The following is a 22866-nucleotide window of genomic DNA, read 5'->3' as shown; positions in this document are numbered from 1 at the left end:
GGAACAATCAGAATCAACATGCACTATGTTAGAACCGATGAAAGTTCAGAAAGTTTTCCAGATATAAGAGCCAACTATAAAATCAATAGCATTGCCTTATATGGCCATAATTTACTAGAAAATATAGTAAAAAAGAAGAAATTGTTCACAAGGGCAAGAAACCTATATAGAGTATAGGACTTAGCAGAAGCAAAAACATACAAGATATCTATGGAGAAAATTTTAAAAAATTACCTCTTTCACCCCTCATTCTTATAGTAAAGAGATTTTTTAAAAAACAGAATTTCTCTTTCACTCATAACATGCAATGTGCCTAATAGAATTCCACTAATGAAAAAAAGTGAGAAAAAATCATATATGGTGGTTAATCAACAATAAAAACCACACCTGGGGAGGGCTGCTGACTTTGGCCCCTAGCAAAGATGGGAAGAAGCTAATTTTGCTGGAGATTTGGGCAAGGACTGTGAGGGTCCCCTTCTCGGCCTTAACCCCAGAGGCTGGGATAGAGCAGGAAAAGATTTCCTGTGGAGAAATCTTAAAACCGCTATTAAAGGACATACAGGGTAGGCAAAAATAGTTTTATAGTTGTGAATATGCAAAACATGGGCTTAATAAAGCTGTTGTAGTAATCATAACCTGCATGTGCCCCACCCCCTTTTATGAACAACTATAAACCTACTTTTGCCTACCCTTGTATAAGACGATTGAATGAAAAGGGAGCCATTTTGCTTAGATAACTTGACATTTTGAAGTTTTCTAGTCCCCACAGATTTATCCATAAATCTAATGTACTCCCAAACAGAGTTCCAGGTGGAATTTTTTTCTTAGGGGGGAGAATGATAAAATTGCTCTAAAATTCATATGGAAAAATGAAAGTCCATGAAAAGCTTGTCTTAACAATATGAAGATACACTACAATGTCAAAGTAATACATCTACTGTGGTATTGACCCCAGTACAGACAGATAGACCAAAGGAGCAGGACAGAGAGTTCAGAGACAGACCCTATGCTCACGGGAAGTCACTGAATGGCAGAAGTGACACCACAAATCCATTGATTTGGCTAGAATTCTTTGTTGAGCAATATTAATTGTTTGAGGGTATGAATGTTTCCTCTGAGCCCTGTTTTAATTATATCCCTTCGATTTTATATGTAGTATTTTTTAAACCTTTTTATTTTGATATAATTACAGACTCACAGAAAGTTGCAGAAAGAGTACAGAGAGGTCCCGTGTACCTACCACCCAGCTTCCTCCACTGGTGATATCTTCCATAACTAGAAAGCATGATCAAAACCAGAAAACTGACTGGCACAACTAACACAATTGACTACAAGGCTTACTCATATTGAACCATTTTGCATGCCCTCATTTTATGTATGTCTTTGTGTACAATTCTATGATATTTAATCTCATGTACACATTCATGTGACCACCACCACAATCAAGATATGGAACTGTTCTGTCCCCATAAAGGAACTCCCTCATTATTCTATCCTTTACAGTCATAGCCCCCTGCTCTTCCGAAACCTCTGGCAAACACTGTCATGTCCTCCATCATTTACATAACGTCATATAAATAGAATCAAATTGGGTGTAACTTTTGGGATTGGCTTTTTTCACTTTGCTGAATGCCCTAAGATACATCCAAATTACTGTAAATAACAATAGCTTGTTTCTTTAATTGCTGAGAGGTATTCTGTTGAATGAATGTACTCCAGTTTGTTTAACCTTCCATCTGTTGAAAGACATTTAAATTTTTTTTGTCTTTTGTTATTACAAATAAAACAGCTATGAACATTCATTCATGGTTTTTGTGTGAATATAAGGTTTTATTTCTCTGGGAATAAATACCCAGGAGTGTTATTTCTGGGTTGTATGAAAAGTGTATGTTTAATATTTTAAGAAACTGCCAGGATCATTTTCAGAGTGGCCCTACCATTTTATATTCCCACCAAAAATAAATGTGTGATCTAGTATCTCCGTGCCTCATCAATACTTGGTATTATCAGATTTTAACTCTAGTAATTCTAACAAGTCTGTTGTGGTATGTTATTGCGATTTAACTTGTATTTTTCAATAGCTAATGATGTTGAACATCATTTAATGTTTACTTGCTATCATGTCTCAAGTCTTTTGCCCATTTTGTAACTGGATTTTTTGTTTTCTTACTGTTGAGTTTAGAGAGTTATTTACATATTTTGTACAGAAGTCCTCTGTCAGATATCTAATTTACAAATATTTTTCTCCCATGTAATCGTTTCCTTATTAATTTCTGACTATTTTGCCATTTCAGTTTCGATTTAATGTTTGATCCATAGTTTTGTTTTTTCCCCCCATGGAACACCACATATATTTGAAAGAATGATGGACAGATTGTGTATTTGGCAGACATTTTTCTCAAACATGAGAAACTTGAGCCTGACACTTCAAGGAAAACAGCACACAGTATTTATGGCCAATGATAAAATTTGAGCTTTTAAGTGCAAATTAGAATTTTATAAAATTTGCATCTGCTACTGTGAATTTGACAGCTGTGCAATACCTTTTTTTTATGTTTTAAAAATTTTAAAAAATTTTTTTTATTAATTAATTTTTGTTACAGATGTTTCTCCTTTTCCCCCGTAAGTTAATGGGACACAGAAAGAATGGAATTTAATAACACAGCGTCAGCCAGCAGAGAAGTTATACAGGGCTAATGGGGAAGGCATCTTGCCTCGGGAAGGCCTTTAGCTGAGCCTTGAAGAACAGGTAGGGCTTTGGGGAAATATCTGCAGTGATTACAGCAACCTTGAGATTTATCAGTTAGGAGCTATAAAATGGTGAGAGTCCTAAAGTACAAAATAGCAGAGATTTTCTTAAGACATCCCAGGCGTTATCTTGATACCCCAAATAAGCTGATGCAATGCCCACCTCATCTAAGAACAGCACCCTCTCAGAGGTGTCCTCTTTTGTGGACCAAAGGTCCCCACCTATTGCTGCGTGGCAGGAAGATTTCTTAACACAGTCTGGAGGTCTCCTTAGAAGGGCCATAAATGAAAAACGTGGCCAAGGTTGGGCTGATAATCACAATGTGTGAAGTGCAGGCTATTAATGATTGTACTTGTATAGTCTAGTAACTCAGAGGACACAGGGCAAAGTGAAGAGGAAGAGGAGAACCGCATGAGACCAGGTCCTGCGTGGCTGGAGAAAGTCCGATGAAGGCCACGTGGTGATCGACGGGAAAGAACTCCCGGGATGTGCAGCCTGACTTGGCCCTTCTCTGTCAAGATCACAGCAGCACCGAACCAATCAAAATTGAGCAGGATTAGTTACAACAGAGTCAGTCAAAGAAGGCTTCTTACAGAAAGGGCTTTTTGAGCAGGATCATAAGAATTTGCTAGAAAGGAAAGAGCAAGGCAGTTTTGGGGGAGAATGAGAGCAACAGGGAAGTGCAGGAGCCAGCACATTCCCTTCAGGAGACGAGCATGACTCAGACAGAAAGGGTATGTCCAGGAGCTTCAGGGGAGGGACTTCTAAGGAGGCCTGGCCACCACAATGAGGAGGGCAGATGCTACCGGACATTACAGGGCCCTTTGTGGGCACAGGCAGCTCCCCACACTCTCTCGCCCCCACTCTTGTCATGGTGTCTGAGATGTCAAGGAGGTCTAGGATCATTTCTTCAGATTGAGACATTGCCCCCTTCAGGCCCTTCTTTCAAACACAAAAAGTCTAAAGATACTTTTTCACTCTCATATTCCACCCACTCAATAGATCGGCCCAAAGTGCATTCTATATCGGCTAGAAATCCCCCCCCCCCCTTACCTTTCCAAATGTCTACCAGCCTGCCCAGCCCACCCCCTGTAGGGAGTCTTTCTAGATTCCCACACCCCACACTGCTCCCTCTCTGTCAGGAGCCCCTGAGGCACTCATTTGGCCCCTGAACCTGATGTGACACTTCCTGTGCAAACGGCCCAGCCAAGGCCCCGGCCTGATCACGTGATCAGTGTACATTTGTGGAGGAACGAAAGACAACAGGGGACATCTGAATCCACTAAGGCCATTTTGAAACTGGTATCTGATATTGCCTCATCTATGTAATATCATTGGTCATTTTTGGGGGGTGTTTTTAGCTTAAAACAACAGAGATTCTCTCACTTCGGGCAGCCAGAAGCCCCAAGTATTGACAGGGTTGGTTCCTGCGGGGGGATCCGACCAAGAATCGGTTCAGTGGCTCTCAGCTTCCGGTGGTCGCTGGCAATGCTTGGCTTCCTTTGGCTTATAGACACATCACTCCACTTTCTGCTTCCATGTTCAAATCCCTCTCTTATGTGAGTGTTCCTTTCTGTCTCCTATAAGCATCAGTATCTTATTGGATTTAGGCTGTACCTTAATCCAGGATGATTTTATCTTAATTTCTACCTTCATCACATCTCCATGGGGTTTTCCGTAAATTAATAAGACAACCACTGTCTTTTTCTATCTTCTAATTCTTGGCCTCTCTAGGATTCAGAAAAGTAATCCGAGGTTTGTTAGCTCTTCTTTTCCCCTTTTACTCTGAAATGTGGCCTCATGGATCGAGCCCAGTCTTTGGCATCACAAAGACCAAGTACCAATCCCGGCGCTGCCTCCTGGTTCTGTGTGTAAAGCCCCATAGAGCAGAGAGGGAGTCTTGCCATCGGCTGATACGTCATACTCGGGGGATGGGGCACCACAGTTCTTCGTGGTCTCCACGGATCTTGTCCGTCCACAGGGCCCACTCTGATCGTGTCTCTGAGTTCCTGTATTAGTGACTGATTGCTGTGTAACAAATTATCCCATAACTTAGTGGCTTGAAACAACATAAACATTTATTATCTCATAGTTTCTATGGGGCAGGAGCTTGAGAGCAGCTTAGCTGGCCTGGAGGGACCTGCTTTGCAAGGTGGCTGCTCCCCACTTGGGCCTCTCCATGGGGCTGCTCCAGTGTTTTCATGACATGTGACTGGAGAAAGAGCAAAGAAAAGGTTCTGCTTTTTAATGACCTAGTCTCAGATGTCACATGCCGTCACTTCTGACACCAGTTCACGTTCAAGGAGGGGGTGGAGGTATTAGGCGCTGTCTTTTGAAAGAAGACATGTCAAAGGATTTGCCACGGTTTTAAAAGCCACCACTGATCTCGTCTCCACCAGTTCTCCCTCCTTCTTCTCTTCTGTCTTCATTAACTTGGTTTTCTTAAAACTCTTCCCCATACCTCTCCCCCCCACCCCCACCCCAGGGCCCCGGATCTCTGCCAAAGTGGTGTGCGTGGGATGGTGGTGGCAGGTGCTGGATTCGCTCACAAAAATCTCTTCTCGTTTCTTATTCCAAAGAACCTTCTCACTAAAAGGTGAGCGAGGAAAGAAAGGGGTTAGGGGAAAAAAAACACACCCGATTTTGACACATGAAACTGCATAATTTTAAGCAATTTCACTAACTTGTCAGAGGGATTCCGTTTTTTTTTTATCAGGAGGTTTGGGGGATGACAATGTATCTCTCTCACAAGACTGTTATATTAGGACTATTTTAGTTACAAGTAACTGAACTACAAGTCAGACGAGTTAAGGAAAAACAAAGGCTGTAACTGGCTCACACGTAAGGAGCTGAGGGTTAGGGCTGGCGCCGGGCGGGCTGGATCCTGCTGCCCGAATGACGAGTGACGAAGCATCTCTTCATCCCCGCCTGCTTGCCTCCAGGAAGGCTTCATGCCAGTGAGCCCTCTCCACAGGGGGCCTCTCAGCAGCTCCAGGCTGACATTCAACCCTGTTAGCATCCCCACGTGACAGGGGCATCTCTTTCCCAACGGTTTAAACTAACACCAGAGTTCATGTCACTGCGCCAGGTCCAGTGCCCCTGGGTTCGATGGGCCAGGCCTGTGTTGTGTGCCCAGCCTGGGAAGTGGCTGGGGCAAGGGAGGGAAGTCCTAGCTGAACCACATAGATTGAGTGTCACACTAGAAGAAAGGGGACCAGACTTGAACAAGCAAACTGATGACAATCTACTACACTGATGAGGACTGAAGGCGATAAATGTTTTTATGGCACTTTATGGGAAGTGTTTTTTTTTTTTCTGGACTTTTCTCTTTTCTTCCCTCTCTATATTTAATCATTTGATAGTCCCTGGATTCTCCCTTAGTATTGCTGCAGCTGCCCTCCCCCCACTTCCCACCGCCTTGCTATGGTCTCTCCCTGCCACTCTCTGGACTGTGCTGGAACATGCTCTCGCTGACCCCATGCAACTCCCCAGAGCACCTGAGCCCAAACCTAGCTCTGGAAGATCCATCATCTCCACACACTGTCCAATGTCCGCTGGGCTACAGTTGTCTAGGTGGAAGGTCCATGCAGAGAAAGCTGGCTGCAGGTGAGTGGGAGCGCACACTGGCTAGCTGGGATGGCGTGGACGGGCATAGCAGCCAGGGTGCTGGGCACCACGGTTCCGGGGGCAGCCCTGGAGATCCGAGGGAGACCAGATGGCCAGAGTGCACCACAGCTTCTCAGCCTGCACATCCAAGCAGCGTCACCCACCATCTCCCTCAGAGGAGAAGCAACTGCTTTCCAAGCTTTGATCGAAAATGGAAAGTGCCTGGCTAACCCTGCGGACCAGCTGACTCCGCAAGGGTCTTCATAGTTAAGCCAGATGGAGTTTGATTTCGTGCAGGGTCATTCGTTTATTTAAATGTTACTTATTTCAACTAGTTTTTAAGAAAGTCGTTAGCACTGTACACCTGAAACTTAACACAAAATAATACTGAATATAAACTGTAATTAAAAAATAAAACTGAAAAAAAGATCAAAATTTAAAAAAAGAGAAAGCTTTTATCACAGACTATTTCAAACGCCTACACAAGCAGACAGGGTGGTTGAATGAATTCCATGTACCCATTGCCCAGTGTCAACATTTAGCAAGTCATGGTTAGTCAGTCTTCATCTCCATTCCTATGTTTGTCCTCTCCCCAGTTATTATGAAATAAATCCTGGATATTATGCCTTTTACCTATAAACATTTTCGTGTGTATCTCTAAAGGTACGGACTCTTAGAATATGTGACTGTATGCCATCATCACACCTAAATAATGTAACAGCATTTCCGATAATATTGTCAAATATTGTCTGTGGACACATTTCTCTAATGATCTCATATCCTTCCTCATTTCAGTTTGTTTTCACAGTTCATTCATTGGAATTAGGATTCAAATGCAGGCCACATAGAATGATTAGCTGATATGTCTCCTGGGTTTCTTTTAGACTCCAGGTTCCCTCTCTTGTACTGTTTTTATTTTTTGCGATTTGTTAAAGAAACCAGGTTGTTGTCCTGCCATTTCTCAGTCTGGGATGTCTTAATTGCTTCCCTAAATGTCCTTTAACAATTCCTGTAAATATATACTTAGATCCAGAAATCTGAACAGGCTCAAAGTTAAATTTTTGGCAAGACCAGCTCGGGGGGAGTCGTGCAGGAGGCAGAGAGCTGGTTGCCCTCCGTTCTGCACCCGCTACCAAGGCAGACGGCGCCATGACACTGGGCCAGAAGCTCTGCAGCTGGTGCCGCCCCAGAGCCAAGTCCTCTGCTGCCACCCTTCCCAGAGAATCGAATCTGCACCCTCCACCTTCCTCACATGCTTCTTCCCAGCCCCTCCTCCAGGGGCACCTGAGGGAGGGGAGCGGCCTCATGCCTGGAGCCTAGGGGCAGGGTAGGCTGGAAGGCTGGTTTCCTCCTGCGAATCCCTCGGGGAGATGGAACTCCTCGTGAAGGCAGCTCCCCAAAGGTGGGAGAGTTGCTCCCAAGACGACAGCCACAAATGTGGCCAGTGTCCGGCAGGACTGTCCCAGACAGTGCTGAGACCGAGAGTGAAGTGTTGACTTCCAGCAGGGCCGCAGTGGGGTGGTGCCGGGGAAAGGGTGCGCGGGCCCAGACCTCACCTTCATGACGGGCTTTTCACCTTTTGACGCATCGCCAAATGAAGTGACAAGTGAAGGTCACCGAGAGACAGTAACGGGACAGAATGAAGTTCCTTCTCCAGCTTCGAACTTGTGTGACGTTGATTAAACTCGACAGCCTCGGGCACACCATAAACTCATAAACTTTATAAAGCCTGTAACTCCCTTGGAACCAGCAAGACATAATTATACTATATTGTATGTCTGTGTGCTAAACTATTTAATTTGTTACATGTGACCGTTTAAAATAAACCACATGTTTTGTCATTCTGATCTGGTATTTCTTTATAGGCGACATCTCAAAAAGAGGAAATGAAATGGCCAGGGTCCACCTTGAGAGGCTCAGAACTCAAACAAGGGGGTTTCGGGGTTTCGTGGGCTGTGGGGGTGGAAAGAGCCCTAAGGCCACCTCTGAAGGATTGGTAGGGTTTTGATTATTGGGGAAGGAATGGAGATATCGTTATTGGTAAGTGTCCTGCTCAGAGCAAATCAAGTTCAAACCGCCCTGAGAAGAAAGCCCGTTCCCGTGACCTGGGTGCTTAGGTTTCCACCACCTATGCAGACCCAGCCCTGCAGGTGCCCCGAGCTCGGGTGGGACAGGAGGCTGGGCTGAGTTGGTGAAGCCCCTGGGAAGGGAGGCTAGGAAAGACCCAGATCTGCAGGTGGGGGCGGGTGGCCGGGGGACTGCTCCTGTCAGTGTTGGTGTGGACAGGGGCCTTTAGGAGGGTTAAGCAGACTTCAACTGCAGTGCAGCGTTAAGCTGTTGAATTTGCACCTGAAAGCAACAGCAGTGGAGTCTCAATGAACTGAGACAAGATATGAATTCGGGCTTCCTGAGAGGCCCTTGGGGCTTGCCTGGTCAGGATTCACTTGTGGGAAGGTTTGGGGGGGCGTTGCCCAGAGAATGATGTTGCGGGGACTTGGGGAGTGAGGGTCCAAAGTCCATCCTCCTACCATCCCTGGAATGGAGGGTCACTGTGTGTGCATCAGATTCCAGGGTCGTGCTCAGTCTCCTGTGTGTGGTGGTGGCGAGGGTGGCAGAGAACCTACACTGGGGTCACAGAGGCCCTGCTTCAGCCCCTCCCTCTGCCACTGGGGGCTTCCAGCCCTGGCCAAGCCAAGATGCTTTCCTGCTGCCTTTGAGCTTCCAGTCCTCTTGTCACCCATACCGTGAGGTCAGGTTGATTCCACCCCTGAACTGCCTCGTAGATCTCTCGCTCTCTTTTTCAATCTCACATGTAAATTGGCTTGTTATATGCCTGGCACTGTTCAAGTCTCTTTGCAAATAAAATGTACTGTATATCTATTCTAAGTTGTTACATGTACTAGATTCATTTAGTGCTCACAACGTCTGAGGAAATGTTAGCCCGATTTATAGATGGATAAACTGAGGCACAGGGGATGCATGACTTGCTTTAACCTCACAGTTAGGAAGTAGCGGAGCTGGGATTTGAACCCAGGCCGAGTGGCTCCAGAGCCTGGGTGTTCAGCCAGCTGCCTTTGCCCAGCGGGGCCCGCCACTGCCCTCGGCTCAGTCTCGTACCTCCTGCCTGAGTTGCTGCACACGGCGGTCCTAGTTTCTGCAAATTTGAAGTCAGCATGGCTGGTGTGGCTCAGTGGATTGAACGTCGTCAAATGCACTGAGAGGTCCTGGTTGGATTCCCGGTCAGGGCACATGCCCGGGTTGCAGGCCCGATCCCCAGTGGGGGCATGCAGGAGGCAGCTGATCGATGCTTCTCTCTCACATCGATGTTTCTCTCTCTCTCTCTAAAAAATTCAATGAAAACATATTTAAAAAAAGAAAATTTGAAGTCACGTGATGTAAGTATATTAATAAGTTCTCACTTAGAATGTATTTTGAAATACTGAAACTCTTCAGTTAAAAACAAACAAACCTTCCCGGGTTAACGGGCCCAGGGAATTGCAAGAGACAGCGATGCTATTTCCACAGCCTGTGGCACCAGGTGAGGGGTCCGTCCTGTGGGCACCGCAGTACGTTGCTGTGCTTTGGAAATTCAGTGAGGCCGTGACCAGTGCTGGTTCTGTTGCCAGGCACTGCTGTTATAACTGAACATCTTTTCTATGTCCTGTAACCATGATGTCCAAGGGACAGAAGCGGTGAGCCGGCAGCAGTGCTCCACTAACGCAGCGAACATCAACAGCGCGGGCGGAGGTGAGAGGTGCCACAGGGCTGCCGAACCCTGGCACGCGCTGTCGCCAACCTCAGGGGCGAAACATTGAGACACGGCTGAGGCCGAGCAGCTGCAGAGCCGCTGGAAAGCCTCTGTGGTTACAGATTTAGGCACAGTGAGAAAACCCCTCCCACCTTACACATCCTTCTTCCGGAAGCTTAATCTCATAGGAAGTGAATTTTGAATGGAAGGTGGCCGCCCTGGGCTCAGCTCCGGCTGGTACTCTGCTCCTTTCTCCTCTTCCCGCTGGGAATAGCCACCAGGTTAGTTTTGCTGAAGGGCTGATCCTGCCACTCTCCTGCTCAAAAAACTCCTGGGGCTCCCACTGTCCACTAACACAGGTTCTGTTATTCAAGCTACTCAGTAGGGTGGGGCTGGGTCTCCCGCTGGGACCAGAGGCTCCAGGGGTGGAGCCCTGACTCCGACATCACAGGCGCACTCACACTAAGGGGGCCACACCGCTGAGTCCTCCATCAGAACCCCACTGTTGAGGGAGGTACTGGGAGTGGTCTGATGGGAACTCCTGAATGCCCAACAGGTGTGGCACTAGCTCAGTGCCTGGCACATAATAGGTCTTCCTTAAACATTGTGTAATGAACGAATGAATGGTCTTTATAAGAATCTTTGCCTGACTTCTCTGCTCAGGAACAGAGACCAGGGCCACAGAGGTAAAGGGGTCTCCCAAATCTCAGGCTATTCTGTTTTCCTTTCCTGGGTCTCGGCTAGGGAAACGACCTTAGTGATGAAAAACATTAAACATTTCTTACGCTTGTCTAGAGCAGGGCTTCTCAGCCTTGTCACCGCTGACATGCTGTTACTTCTTTTGTGGGGGGCTGTCCTGTGCACTGCAGGATGTTTGGGAGAATCCTTGGCCTCTGCTTAGCAGCTTGGGTGGGGGGCACTACTGGCATCTAGTGGGCAGAGGCCAGGGAGGCCAGGAAAGCTCCCACATCCAAGATATTAAATTAAATGTCTCCAGACATTGCCAAATGCCCCTGGGCAGAGGCTGGATCACCCTCAGGTTAGAAACACTAGTCTAGGACAGTGATTCTCAACTCCAGTGGCTTATTAGAATCACCTGGAAGCTTAAAAAAAATACTGATGCCTGGGTCTCACCTTGAGACATTCTGATGTAATCGCTTCTGGGGTGTGGCTTGGTTTTGAAAACCCCCCAGGTGGTTCTAATGTTTAGCCAGTTCTGAGAGACACTGGTCCAGCGCTCGGCAGTCTATAGGTTTCGTGTGCATTACAAGCTGCACCCCTTGTGCAGGAGGTGAGGTGGATCACTATGCTGGTTTTGCTAACTGGAGAAGTGAGGTCCAGAGAGGTGCGGCGCTGCCCTGTAGGTGGTGGAGCTGGGATTCTAACTCAACTCATCTGACTCCTAACCCGGTACTTGTTTCGAGGGGCAGGGCACAGCCTGGGCAGACTTGATGTTGAGGGGTCCTCCATGTATGTCTTCCCTTTCCCAGTAGCTTCCCCACCCATGGTCTCCCTCCTCCTCACTCACCCTTCAGTTTCCATGTTTCTTTATACAAAGGCACAGCTAGCGATCATTACACGTTAGCATGAACATGAGGTTGCTTTCCCTCTCCTAGGGGAATTTGCAAGTTATGTCTCATCTATAACAGTGAAGGGGGTGGGGGGAAGAAAAGGAAAAGGGGGGTAAATGGTGGTGGAAGAAGACTTGACATGGGATGGTGAACACACAATACAATATCCAGATGATGGACTATAGACTTGTACACCTGAAACCTATATAACTTTATTAACTCATGCCATCCCAATAAATTCAATAAAAATTAAAAAAGAATATGTTAACAGTGAAAAGGAAGGCTTTACATCAGCCCATAGATGAGGTGGGGATGGTTTGGGGTTAGTTCAGGACACCTCTGAAATCCGATCCAATTGGTGGTTGCCTCTGATTAAGGCTCACCTCATTCTAGCTGTTTCCCAACTGCTATCCAGTTCTATTTCATTCACAAATAATTTTTCAAACATCGCCTATGAGTACATGCAAGGTCAGAGATCTCTGTTGGTTGGATCCCCTTCACCAGGCTCTAAGTTCCCAGGGCAGAGAGCATCTTCTCCGGCTTCCGTGGCCCTCACTGCACTTTGACCCTGACTGGACACGCAGTGTGGTAGGTACACAGATGACTGAATGTCGGGCCACACCCCAGACCCAAGCCATTGCCCTCGGGGAAAGATCACACAGGTGCAACCCCATGACTAAATCTTGGGTATGTGGCTGAATTTTTGCCTCTGTCCGGGGTTGGCATCAGAAGAAGCAGACTTCAGAAGGCCCAGAGAAAGTGAGCACAGCGGGGTTGTGAAGCTTCTCCAAAACAGATTCTTGAGCAGAGATCACTTTTATTGGGGTGGTTTCATTTTAAGAAAAGGAAAAGAGACAAAGCCAAGAGACAGACTGCTAACAGATACCTGCAGGTGGCTGGACGTCTCTGCCCCATGCTGTGCAGAGTGGACACTGGCCCACACGTCCATGCCACTCACTCCTCCAGACTGAGCTCTGCCCAGCTTCAGTGCACCTTCTTGAACACTTGCTTGCAGACCACACCCTGCACTCTCATCTCCTGAAACAAAAACAGATGCTTGTCGTTGGCCAGAGCAAGCTCACACGTGGGGCTCAGGACATCTAGGGGCAGAAACTTTGAAAAAACTCAGTGGCTGCTAGTTTTCCCAAGAGTTAGTTTGAACTGACCAATTCCTTGGAAAGTCAGGTGAGCTGGATCAGGCCACAGCCTGTGAACAGAGCTGGTTGGGAAACAGATGTGGCTCAGAGCGGACCAATAAGACAGACCCTCTGATGTTCATTCACACTGACCTCTGAAGGGGCCAAAAGGCTCTAAGACCTCAGGCCTAAACCCAGGACACAGTCTGTGCCCAGTCTTGGAAGCAGTCAGTTCCAGACACATGGCTCCATCCCCTCCACCCCCAAGGGCTCAGTAAGTTCCTGCAGACTCGAGTGGCAAACTAGACGGTGGTTCCAAGCTTACTTGCCTGTTAGAGTTAGATGGGGAGTTTGGAAAATGCCTGGGCCCAGGTTAGGCAGACCAGTTCTATCAGTGTCTCAGTGGTTGGAAACTGGAGTTGCTATTATGAAAAGATCCCAGGTAGTACTAAAATATAGCCAAGAAAGCCCCTGCCCTGCCCACAGGGCAGGCCCTGCCGATTGCCACCAGGGCAAATAACAATACTGTATAATGTTGCCACACCTTCCAAGGGTATTTTTGAAGGAGGCTAGAAATCAGAATATTTATGTGACATCACCTAACTCTTAAATTGTTGGATGAAGAAGTTTGAAGCCCACTGATGGCCAAATGAAAGAGGCCGGTGGCCCCCAGTTTGCAGCCTCTGTCAGGAAGTCACAGAACCATTGAGTTGAAAGACCAATGGAGATCACATCATCTACCCTCAGTTCTCTTCAGTGGAGGAAGCAGGCCCAGGGAGGAGACGCTCAAGGTCAGGCATTGCAGCCTAGGCTCTCTATATGATCCTACGCTTCCTCTGAAAATAAAGCCCTCGTGCCTCCCAGCCTGTAACATCCCAGAGCTCTTGCAGACCCTGATCTTTGCAGAATCCCTGTGTGGTGGGATGGCATTTTGCAGATGAGGCTGAGGGAAGGAAGGCGCCTATTCAAAGGCACCCAGGGAGTCGGGACAAGAACCCAGGTCACCTGGACCAGGCTCCTTTCTTAGAAGGGAGACAGTTCCAAGGGCACAGGAGTGATGAGAGGCCTCCTCTCAGACACGCGCTGGTTCAGGCCTTCGGGCTCTAAGCCCCTCCTCCGGGTTTGTGCATGCTTTTCCCCGACAATGAGAAGTGACTCTGACCAGGGGTCCCAGGCTGGAGGACAGGCTGAATGGGGCCCACACCTGAGCGGAGAAAGGCTTCTCCCTCGATTGTTGAGATCCTGTCTTAGAGAAGCTTCGTGTCTGCCACAATGGGCATGGTGAAAATGGACATCATTTGGGAGTAAATTTAGTTCCGCCAGTTTCTACCCATGCAACTTGGATGTGGGCCTCTATGCCCTCATCTTGAAAATAGGAACCCTAACAGGACCCGGCCCACAGGGCTGCTGAGAGAATAGAAACAAAGGACTAGCCCCGTGATCAGCCCCACAGCCTCACCTCTGACGGGACAAGTGGGTTGGCCTTGCCCTAGAAAACACATTGCTCAGTTTTTAAAGTCGCTCAAGTGTCTTCTCCAGGCCCTTGGAAGAGAGACTTCAGAGCAGAACCAAGGCCCAGCCATGGGGCATTCTTCCAAGTCCCTCCAGACCTCAGCAGTAACCAGTGCCTCTAGGACCCAGCCTGGCGCCCCACTCCCGCCCCAGGAACCTACCAGGTGCAGCTCGTCACCCTCAATCCACTGGGTCCAGCCGCGTCCCTCCTTCTCGCCCTTCTGCACACACTCGAGCTTGTCCCCGTCCCAGCTCACCGTGGTCTGCCAAGCAGAAAACAGTGTCAGTCTTGGGTAAGCATCCCCTGGAGGCTGGGGGAAGGGCGGCCCAACCTCAGTAATCCAGTCACCTTCATTGTAGAAAATGTGCAGCCTAATACACCCTGTCCATCATGTGCTCTTATTAAAATATTCAAATCGGTTTTAAAATTACAAAAACCTTAATAAATTTTATTGAAAAGGGTAATTAGGAGAGAAAATGTCACTAAAGTGGGCTGTCCGTGCAAAGGCTGAGAACGGGCTGGGAAGAGAGGAGGGCTTCCAGGGCGAGCGCACAGCGGGCGCGGGCGGTGAGGACTGCCGGCCGGCTTCTTGCTGGTGAAAGGCCGACTCCACAGACTTCCCTGCCCCTCCCCAGAATTCATTCATTCACCCATTCGTTCATCCATTTGCAAGGTCTTGAGATACCAAAAACACCCCGCCTTGCCTCAAAGAGCTGTTCATCCCAAGAACTGCCTCCAGCACCAGCGCCCCCTGCAGGTGGCATGTGGCTCTGGCAGGCGCTCCCCGTGCGGACTCTGGGTCCTCCTGACTGTCATCTGGGACACGGATTAGCATCTTCATGTTACAGTTAACAGGCTTGCCACGTTCATCCACATGGTCAATGGCGGTGCCCGGTCAGAACACACAGCTGTAGGGCTGTGAAGTCCCCCTGCCCACTGACTTCACTGCTTCCCTAGTGGCCCAGGGTCACCCAGTTACAGACCAAGGCGGGGGAATCCAGAGGAAAGTCAGGGAAGGACAGGCTCCGGGAGCGGGAGGCACCAGGGCTGGGCCTGAGGGACAGAGGAACGGGGCTGCAGCAGAGGAAAGGAGGTGCTGGGGAGAGGGGTTCTTGGGGGACCACCACAAAACGAAGGTACAGAGATGAGACAGCACCGACGTGCTCAGGAAGCTCCTCGGGAGGGTTCCCGGGAACTGTGGGGGAAGGGGATGGAAGCCCCTGCCCTGCTAGTGCGGGCTACCCACCTCCCCCACCACCTTGGAGTCCTCACACCTTCCCTGAGCGCTGTGCCCTGCAGGTGCGGGGTGTGCTGAAGGGAAGGCGGATAACAGGAGGCCCAGCCTGCGTCAATGGGAGATGTCACAGTATTACTGGAGTGGCCAAGGCCCACCCTGCAACACGGCTCGGAGTTGGAAGTTAGAGGTGAGACAGCCCGGAAGTTCGTGGCCTAGGCTGGGACCTGTGTGCAGGGGCAGCGGGCATCTGCCCTGTGTGCAGTGGGCACCTGCCCTGTGTGCAGCCACCGCCTCCCTCTGCACAGCCCTTCCACTCGGGGCCTGCCTCCCCACTGTAGCAGTTAGAGCCCCGTTTACCCCTTGTCAACTGTGACTCTGAGCAAGTCCCTCTCTGGGTCCCAGTGTTCCCATCTGCCCTAAGAGGGGGTCAGAGGCATGAACTCAGAGGCCCTGGCTTTACAGAGGTAAGGTTCTGGGATCCTGTGTTCCCGGCCTTGCTCGGCTGAGTCAGGACAGTCAGCAACAACCTGATAAGGATTTAGGAGAGAAGGAGAAATCTGGGACATGGGTGTGGGGTGTGGCCACTCCCTAGAGGAGGACCACCTTCCCTTGCCTCCAACCGGCTCCTTCCTGGGCTTGCTGATCACTACTGCCCTCTGCTGTTGCGATGATGCCTGCGACGAGACACACGCACAAGGGTGACAAGTGGAATGAGCTGTGTCCCCCGCCTTCGCACAGGAATAAATCCAGCTTCTCCTGGAGCCTGTTCCCTGGGAGTGATGGGACATAGGGGGACTTGGGGTGGGGCAGCTCTTCTCCCTGGTCCAGAGCTCACTCAGGGCACACATCCAACCCCAAGCCAGAGAGAAGGTCCCACCTCCGAGTCAGAACATAAGTTAACGTCTGGTGTGGTGTGTCATGGGTAATGACCATTAGTGACCTCAAGCCACAACACAAGATGTCCATTCACTGGGCACCTTGTCCATCCCAGGCCTATGAAGGGGGGAGGGGACTGAGAAAGCAGACGGCTCTCGTCTTCAAGGAGCTCCTACGAGCACCTGGCTTCATCGTTAACTGGGCTTATCCAGAAGTCTAGTCCGCACACTGAGGGCTCCAGACTCGATTGGAGGCCAAGAGAGAGTCACTGGGTCTCAGCTACGATACACACGCTTCTTCCTCCACCAGAGATGGGAGTCAATGAGCATATTCATACTCTCCTTATTGGAAATGCTCAGAAAAGGACATAGTAATGAAAAGAAAACCTGTGATCTTGCTTAAAGTCATTAAAAGAGATAATGACTTTAACTTTTCGATGTACTTCTGTCGTGTTTTTTTTTTTCTATTGATACACATACATATTTCTGTTTTTAAAAAATTAGGATCGCATCATTTATGGTTTTGTACCCTATTTCCTCATTTAATAGAAGCAATCACTTCAACAGATATTCTTCATATGCATTATTTTAATTGTTACATAATATTCAGGAAATGCCTACATCATTTGTGGGGACAAACAAAAATGAGGGGCTTCGTTTAAAAAAACGATTAAGAATTTTAAGACGGTGACAGTAGAGTATTAAACCAAGTGAGGGCCCTTCTGAGCTGGGTCTGTGTGGCTGCACTGGTCCAGGGGCCGGCCCGGTAGTAGCTCACTGTTCACACACACTATTATTTAGCCTACTACCTATTCTTGGACATTTAGGTTATAATTTTGTGCAACTAGAAATGAGGCTTCCCTGTACACATAGTTCAAAACACATCGTTTCCTTAGAATAAGTTTCCTGAGGAAGAACTGGTGCATTACAGAGTGTGCATGCTTCTAAGGCTTTTGCTAAGTGCTGCCAACTTGCGCTCCAGAAAGCTCACACCTGTTTGCTTTCTAACACCAATGTCAGAGAAGGGGCATAAAAGAACGGCCATTAATGGTAAATCAGGCTTTGCTCCTGAGCGAGTGTGTCACCCTTTCCAGATCACTTGGAATCTTTTAACGGGGACCATTTAGGTATGAATAAAAATACCTTACCCAAAGAATGATTGATGGCAGAATTTCAGGCATCATGACAGACTGAGGGATACAGAGAGCAGGAGACTCTTTGGGTGTAGAAAATCATTCCTAGAGCCCCACAGATCAGACCCTTAAAGAGAAGGATCCTTGTCACACAAAGCCTATGTCCATTTGCAAAGGAGGCATTTTCTCAGCCTCAGCTTCCTGTTGACCCTAGTTAGTTAGACAGAACAGAGCATTGTTGTCTGAACTGGATATACAGGGCAGGCTGAGCTCAGAGAGGTTAAGTGACTTTCTCAGTGTCACCCAGCAAATGAGGGAAAGAATTTGGGCTGGAGCATGGGCCTTACCTGACTCAGTGCCCCCTTATTTCCCAGCCCAGGGCAGGACACCCAGCAGATGTCTGCTAAAGTCTTTGGGGGCTGCGGGAAAAACATGGGCATCGTGCTAAGACTTGGAGTAGCCCCCAGGAGAAACACCCTTCAGTGAAGTCCAACCATTGTTGGGTGTGGCTGCTGGGAGCCAGAGACGGGTCCTAAAGGCCCCTGCCCTAAAGTCTTTGGGGGCTGCGGGAAAAACATGGGCATCGTGCTAAGACTTGGAGTAGCCCCCAGGAGAAACACCCTTCAGTGAAGTCCAACCATTGTTGGGTGTGGGTGCTGGGAGCCAGAGACGGGTCCTAAAGGCCCCTGCCCTAAAGAGATTACTAACGAGGAGCAGACAGGGACGCGCCAGATGCTTACAGCCCGGGGTGGCAGGTGCTGAGCCTGGGGGAAGCACAGGGGCTGCAGTGCCCGGGAGGGCTCCTCATTCTCACGGAAAGCACAAGCTAGCTTTAAAGTGGTAGGCACTCCAGAGTGAACAATAACAAGCAAGCCAGTGCTGTAAAGCTATCCTGGAGGCAAGGAGGGGGAGGGACAAGGCTGGGGGTCATAGGGGCACAACGCCAGACTGAAAACTGGGCCTGTGGTCTGGAGCATGTTTTCAATGCCTCCCGGTTTTGCCTGTGGCCTCACACAGCCCCGTGGCTCTGATCTGCTGGCCGTTCGGAACCAGCAGGGAGAACACTCTCCAGGCAGGGCAGGGAATCTGCTGGGCTGTCCTCTGGGTTTAAGGGGCCTGGAAATTCAGTTCTTATTTACACTGGGCTCCTGGTACCTGCCCCCTCCTACTGTCCACCCTCCACCTGTGTCAGGATAACTCAGTATTATCAGCAAAGAACACGTTCCCCGGAGTCAGCAGACCTCGGCCCTCTGTCTCTAGCCATGTGGAATGACTTTGGGCAAGGGGATTAAGCTCTCTGAGCCTCAGTACCCTCACCTACAAAAGAGGAATTAATGGGACCTACTGTGCAGACTGTTTCATTGGCGGCCCTCAGTGGGTTACATGATATTCATCCACCTATCACGTTGATTGAGGGCTCGTGTGACTTGCTCTGGCCAATGGGACATTAGGAAGCGTGACTCAAGCATAAGCACTTGAACGCTGGGGGGGGGGGTGTCCTCTCAGAATCCCCTCCTCTTGGAGCTGAGCGGCTGTGCTCTAAGGGAGTCCAGCCTACTTTACTGGAGAGAAGGGCCATGTGGAAAAGCCCTGGGGGACAAGGAAAGGAACTTACTGCAGAAGAACCGAGTCCCCCAACTGAGCCTTCAGCTGAATACCGTCACATGGCGGTAAAGAACTGCCCGATTTACCAATGGAATCCTGAGAATAAATGGTTGTTGTTTTTACGTTATTAAGTTTTGGGGTGGTTTCTTGTGCGGCAATAGATACCTGCAAAACCTCCTTTACCAGGTTGTGCTGAGAATAAGAGAAAAATACATCAAATGCATGGGGCTGGCACATGAGGCAGAGCTCAGAAATGGATGGAATTTGCTTGCTGAAGTTGAACAATAACTAGTCTTTTTTTTTTTAATCCTCATCCAAGTATATTTTCCCATTTATCTTTAGATAGCGTGGAAGGGAGAAAGGGAGAGGGAGAGACCACACATCGACTGGTTGCCTCCTGCAAGACCCTGACCAGGGCCGGGGACTGGACCACAACCGAGGCACGTGCCCTTGACCAGAATCAAACCCACGACTCTTTGGTCCACAGGCCAATGTTCTAATTGCTGAGCCAAACTGGCCAGGGCTACAGCCTTTTTTTTTTTTCAAGTTGGAGATTCATGAAGAACCAATGGACATGCTATTTGCCATGGCTAACTGTTCCGAAGCTCCTTCTCTTCCTGGAGACTTGGCTCTGACTGGAGACCTTGCCACCTGCTGAGCTGGGCGCCAAGGAGCAACTCTGTTCACCAAGGAGCAACGCTCTGTTCACAAGGATCAACGCTCTGCTCACAAGGAGCAAGGCTGTGTTCACAAGGAGCAACGCTCTGTTCACAAGGAGCAACGCTCTGCTCACAAGGAGCAACGCTCTGCTCACAAGGAGCAACGCTCTGCTCACCAAGGAGCAACGCTCTGCTCACCAAGGAGCAACGCTCTGCTCACCAGGAGCAACGCTCTGCTCACCAAGGAGCAACGCTCTGCTCACCAAGGAGCAACGCTCTGCTCACCAAGGAGCAACGCTCTGCTCACAAGGAGCAACGCTCTGCTCACCAAGGAGCAACGCTCTGCTCACAAGGAGCAACGCTCTGCTCACCAAGGAGCAACGCTCTGCTCACAAGGAGCAACGCTCTGCTCACAAGGAGCAACGCTCTGCTCACCAAGGAGCAACGCTCTGCTCACCAAGGAGCAACGCTCTGCTCACAAGGAGCAACGCTCTGCTCACAAGGAGCAACGCTGTGTTCACAAGGAGCAACGCTGTGTTCACTAAGGAGCAACGCTGTGTTCACAAGGAGCAACGCTCTGCTCACCAAGGAGCAACGCTCTGCTCACCAGGAGCAACGCTGTGTTCACTAGGAGCAACGCTGTGTTCACCAGGAGCAATGCTCTGCTCACCAAGGAGCAACGCTGTGTTCACAAGGAGCAACGCTGTGTTCACAAGGAGCAACGCTCTGTTCACTAAGGAGCAACGCTCTGCTCACAAGGAGCAACGCTCTGCTCACCAAGGAGCAACGCTCTGCTCACAAGGAGCAACGCTCTGCTCACCAAGGAGCAACGCTCTGCTCACCAGGAGCAACGCTCTGCTCACCAGGAGCAACGCTCTGCTCACCAGGAGCAACGCTGTGTTCACAAGGAGCAACGCTGTGTTCACTAAGGAGCAACGCTGTGTTCACAAGGAGCAACACTCTGTTCACTAAGGAGCAACGCTCTGCTCACAAGGAGCAACGCTCTGCTCACAAGGAGCAACGCTGTGTTCACAAGGAGCAACGCTGTGTTCACTAAGGAGCAACGCTGTGTTCACTAAGGAGCAACGCTGTGTTCACTAAGGAGCAACGCTGTGTTCACTAAGGAGCAACGCTCTGTTCACAAGGAGCAACGCACTGCTCACTAGGAGCAACGCTCTGCTCACTAGGAGCAACGCTGTGTTCACAAGGAGCAACGCTCTGCTCACCAAGGAGCAACGCTCTGCTCACAAGGAGCAACGCTCTGCTCACCAGGAGCAACGCTCTGCTCACCAGGAGCAACGCTGTGTTCACCAGGAGCAACGCTGTGTTCACCAGGAGCAATACTCTGCTCACCAAGGAGCAACGCTGTGTTCACAAGGAGCAACGCTGTGTTCACAAGGAGCAACGCTCTGTTCACTAAGGAGCAACGCTCTGTTCACTAAGGAGCAACGCTCTGCTCACAAGGAGCAACGCTCTGCTCACCAAGGAGCAACGCTCTGCTCACAAGGAGCAACGCTCTGCTCACCAAGGAGCAACGCTCAGCTCACCAAGGAGCAACGCTCTGCTCACAAGGAGCAACGCTCTGCTCACAAGGAGCAACGCTGTGTTCACAAGGAGCAACGCTGTGTTCACTAAGGAGCAACGCTGTGCTCACAAGGAGCAACGCTCTGCTCACAAGGAGCAACGCTCTGCTCACCAGGAGCAACGCTGTGTTCACCAGGAGCAACGCTGTGTTCACCAGGAGCAACGCTGTGTTCACCAGGAGCAATACTCTGCTCACCAAGGAGCAACGCTGTGTTCACAAGGAGCAACGCTGTGTTCACAAGGAGCAACGCTCTGTTCACTAAGGAGCAACGCTCTGCTCACAAGGAGCAACGCTCTGCTCACCAAGGAGCAACGCTCTGCTCACAAGGAGCAACGCTCTGCTCACCAAGGAGCAACGCTCTGCTCACCAGGAGCAACGCTCTGCTCACCAGGAGCAACGCTCTGCTCACCAGGAGCAACGCTGTGTTCACAAGGAGCAACGCTGTGTTCACTAAGGAGCAATGCTGTGTTCACAAGGAGCAACACTCTGTTCACTAAGGAGCAACGCTGTGTTCACAAGGAGCAACGCTGTGTTCACAAGGAGCAACGCTCTGTTCACTAAGGAGCAACGCTCTGTTCACTAAGGAGCAACGCTCTGCTCACAAGGAGCAACGCTCTGCTCACCAAGGAGCAACGCTCTGCTCACCAGGAGCAACGCTCTGCTCACCAGGAGCAACGCTGTGTTCACAAGGAGCAACGCTGTGTTCACTAAGGAGCAACGCTGTGTTCACAAGGAGCAACGCTCTGCTCACAAGGAGCAACGCTCTGCTCACCAAGGAGCAACGCTCTGCTCACAAGGAGCAACGCTCTGCTCACAAGGAGCAACGCTCTGCTCACCAAGGAGCAACGCTCTGCTCACCAAGGAGCAACGCTCTGCTCACAAGGAGCAACGCTCTGCTCACAAGGAGCAACGCTCTGCTCACCAAGGAGCAACGCTCTGCTCACCAAGGAGCAACGCTCTGCTCACTAAGGAGCAACGCTGTGTTCACAAGGAGCAACGCTGTGTTCACTAAGGAGCAACGCTGTGTTCACTAAGGAGCAACGCTGTGTTCACTAAGGAGCAACGCTCTGTTCACAAGGAGCAACGCTCTGCTCACTAGGAGCAACGCTGTGTTCACAAGGAGCAACGCTCTGCTCACCAAGGAGCAACGCTCTGCTCACAAGGAGCAACGCTGTGTTCACCAGGAGCAATACTCTGCTCACCAAGGAGCAACGCTGTGTTCACAAGGAGCAACGCTGTGTTCACAAGGAGCAACGCTCTGTTCACTAAGGAGCAACGCTCTGCTCACAAGGAGCAACGCTCTGCTCACCAAGGAGCAACGCTGTGTTCACCAGGAGCAACGCTGTGTTCACTAAGGAGCAACGCTCTGCTCACCAGGAGCAACGCTGTGTTCACCAGGAGCAACGCTGTGTTCACTAAGGAGCAACGCTCTGTTCACAAGGAGCAACG

The 22866-nt window shown here is 49.6% G+C and overlaps 1 protein-coding gene across 1 annotated transcript in view; it reads right to left on the bottom strand.

Annotated features, from left to right (window-relative positions):
- Window positions 1-11904: 11904 nt before the first annotated feature.
- Window positions 11905-22866, bottom strand: part of RBP1 (retinol binding protein 1) — a 30681-nt gene continuing 19719 nt past the window's right edge. The window contains 2 exon segments of the mRNA XM_036266364.1: window positions 11905-12712; window positions 14484-14585. Coding sequence (XP_036122257.1) covers window positions 12659-12712; window positions 14484-14585 — 156 coding nt within the window. The 3' untranslated portion in view covers window positions 11905-12658.

This window comes from Molossus molossus, unplaced genomic scaffold (assembly GCF_014108415.1).
Source record: "Molossus molossus isolate mMolMol1 unplaced genomic scaffold, mMolMol1.p scaffold_m16_p_18, whole genome shotgun sequence".
Classification (NCBI taxonomy): Eukaryota; Metazoa; Chordata; class Mammalia; order Chiroptera; family Molossidae; genus Molossus; species Molossus molossus.
The sequence above is the reverse complement of the archived record's forward strand: the minus strand, read 5'-3'. Positions and strand labels throughout refer to the sequence as shown.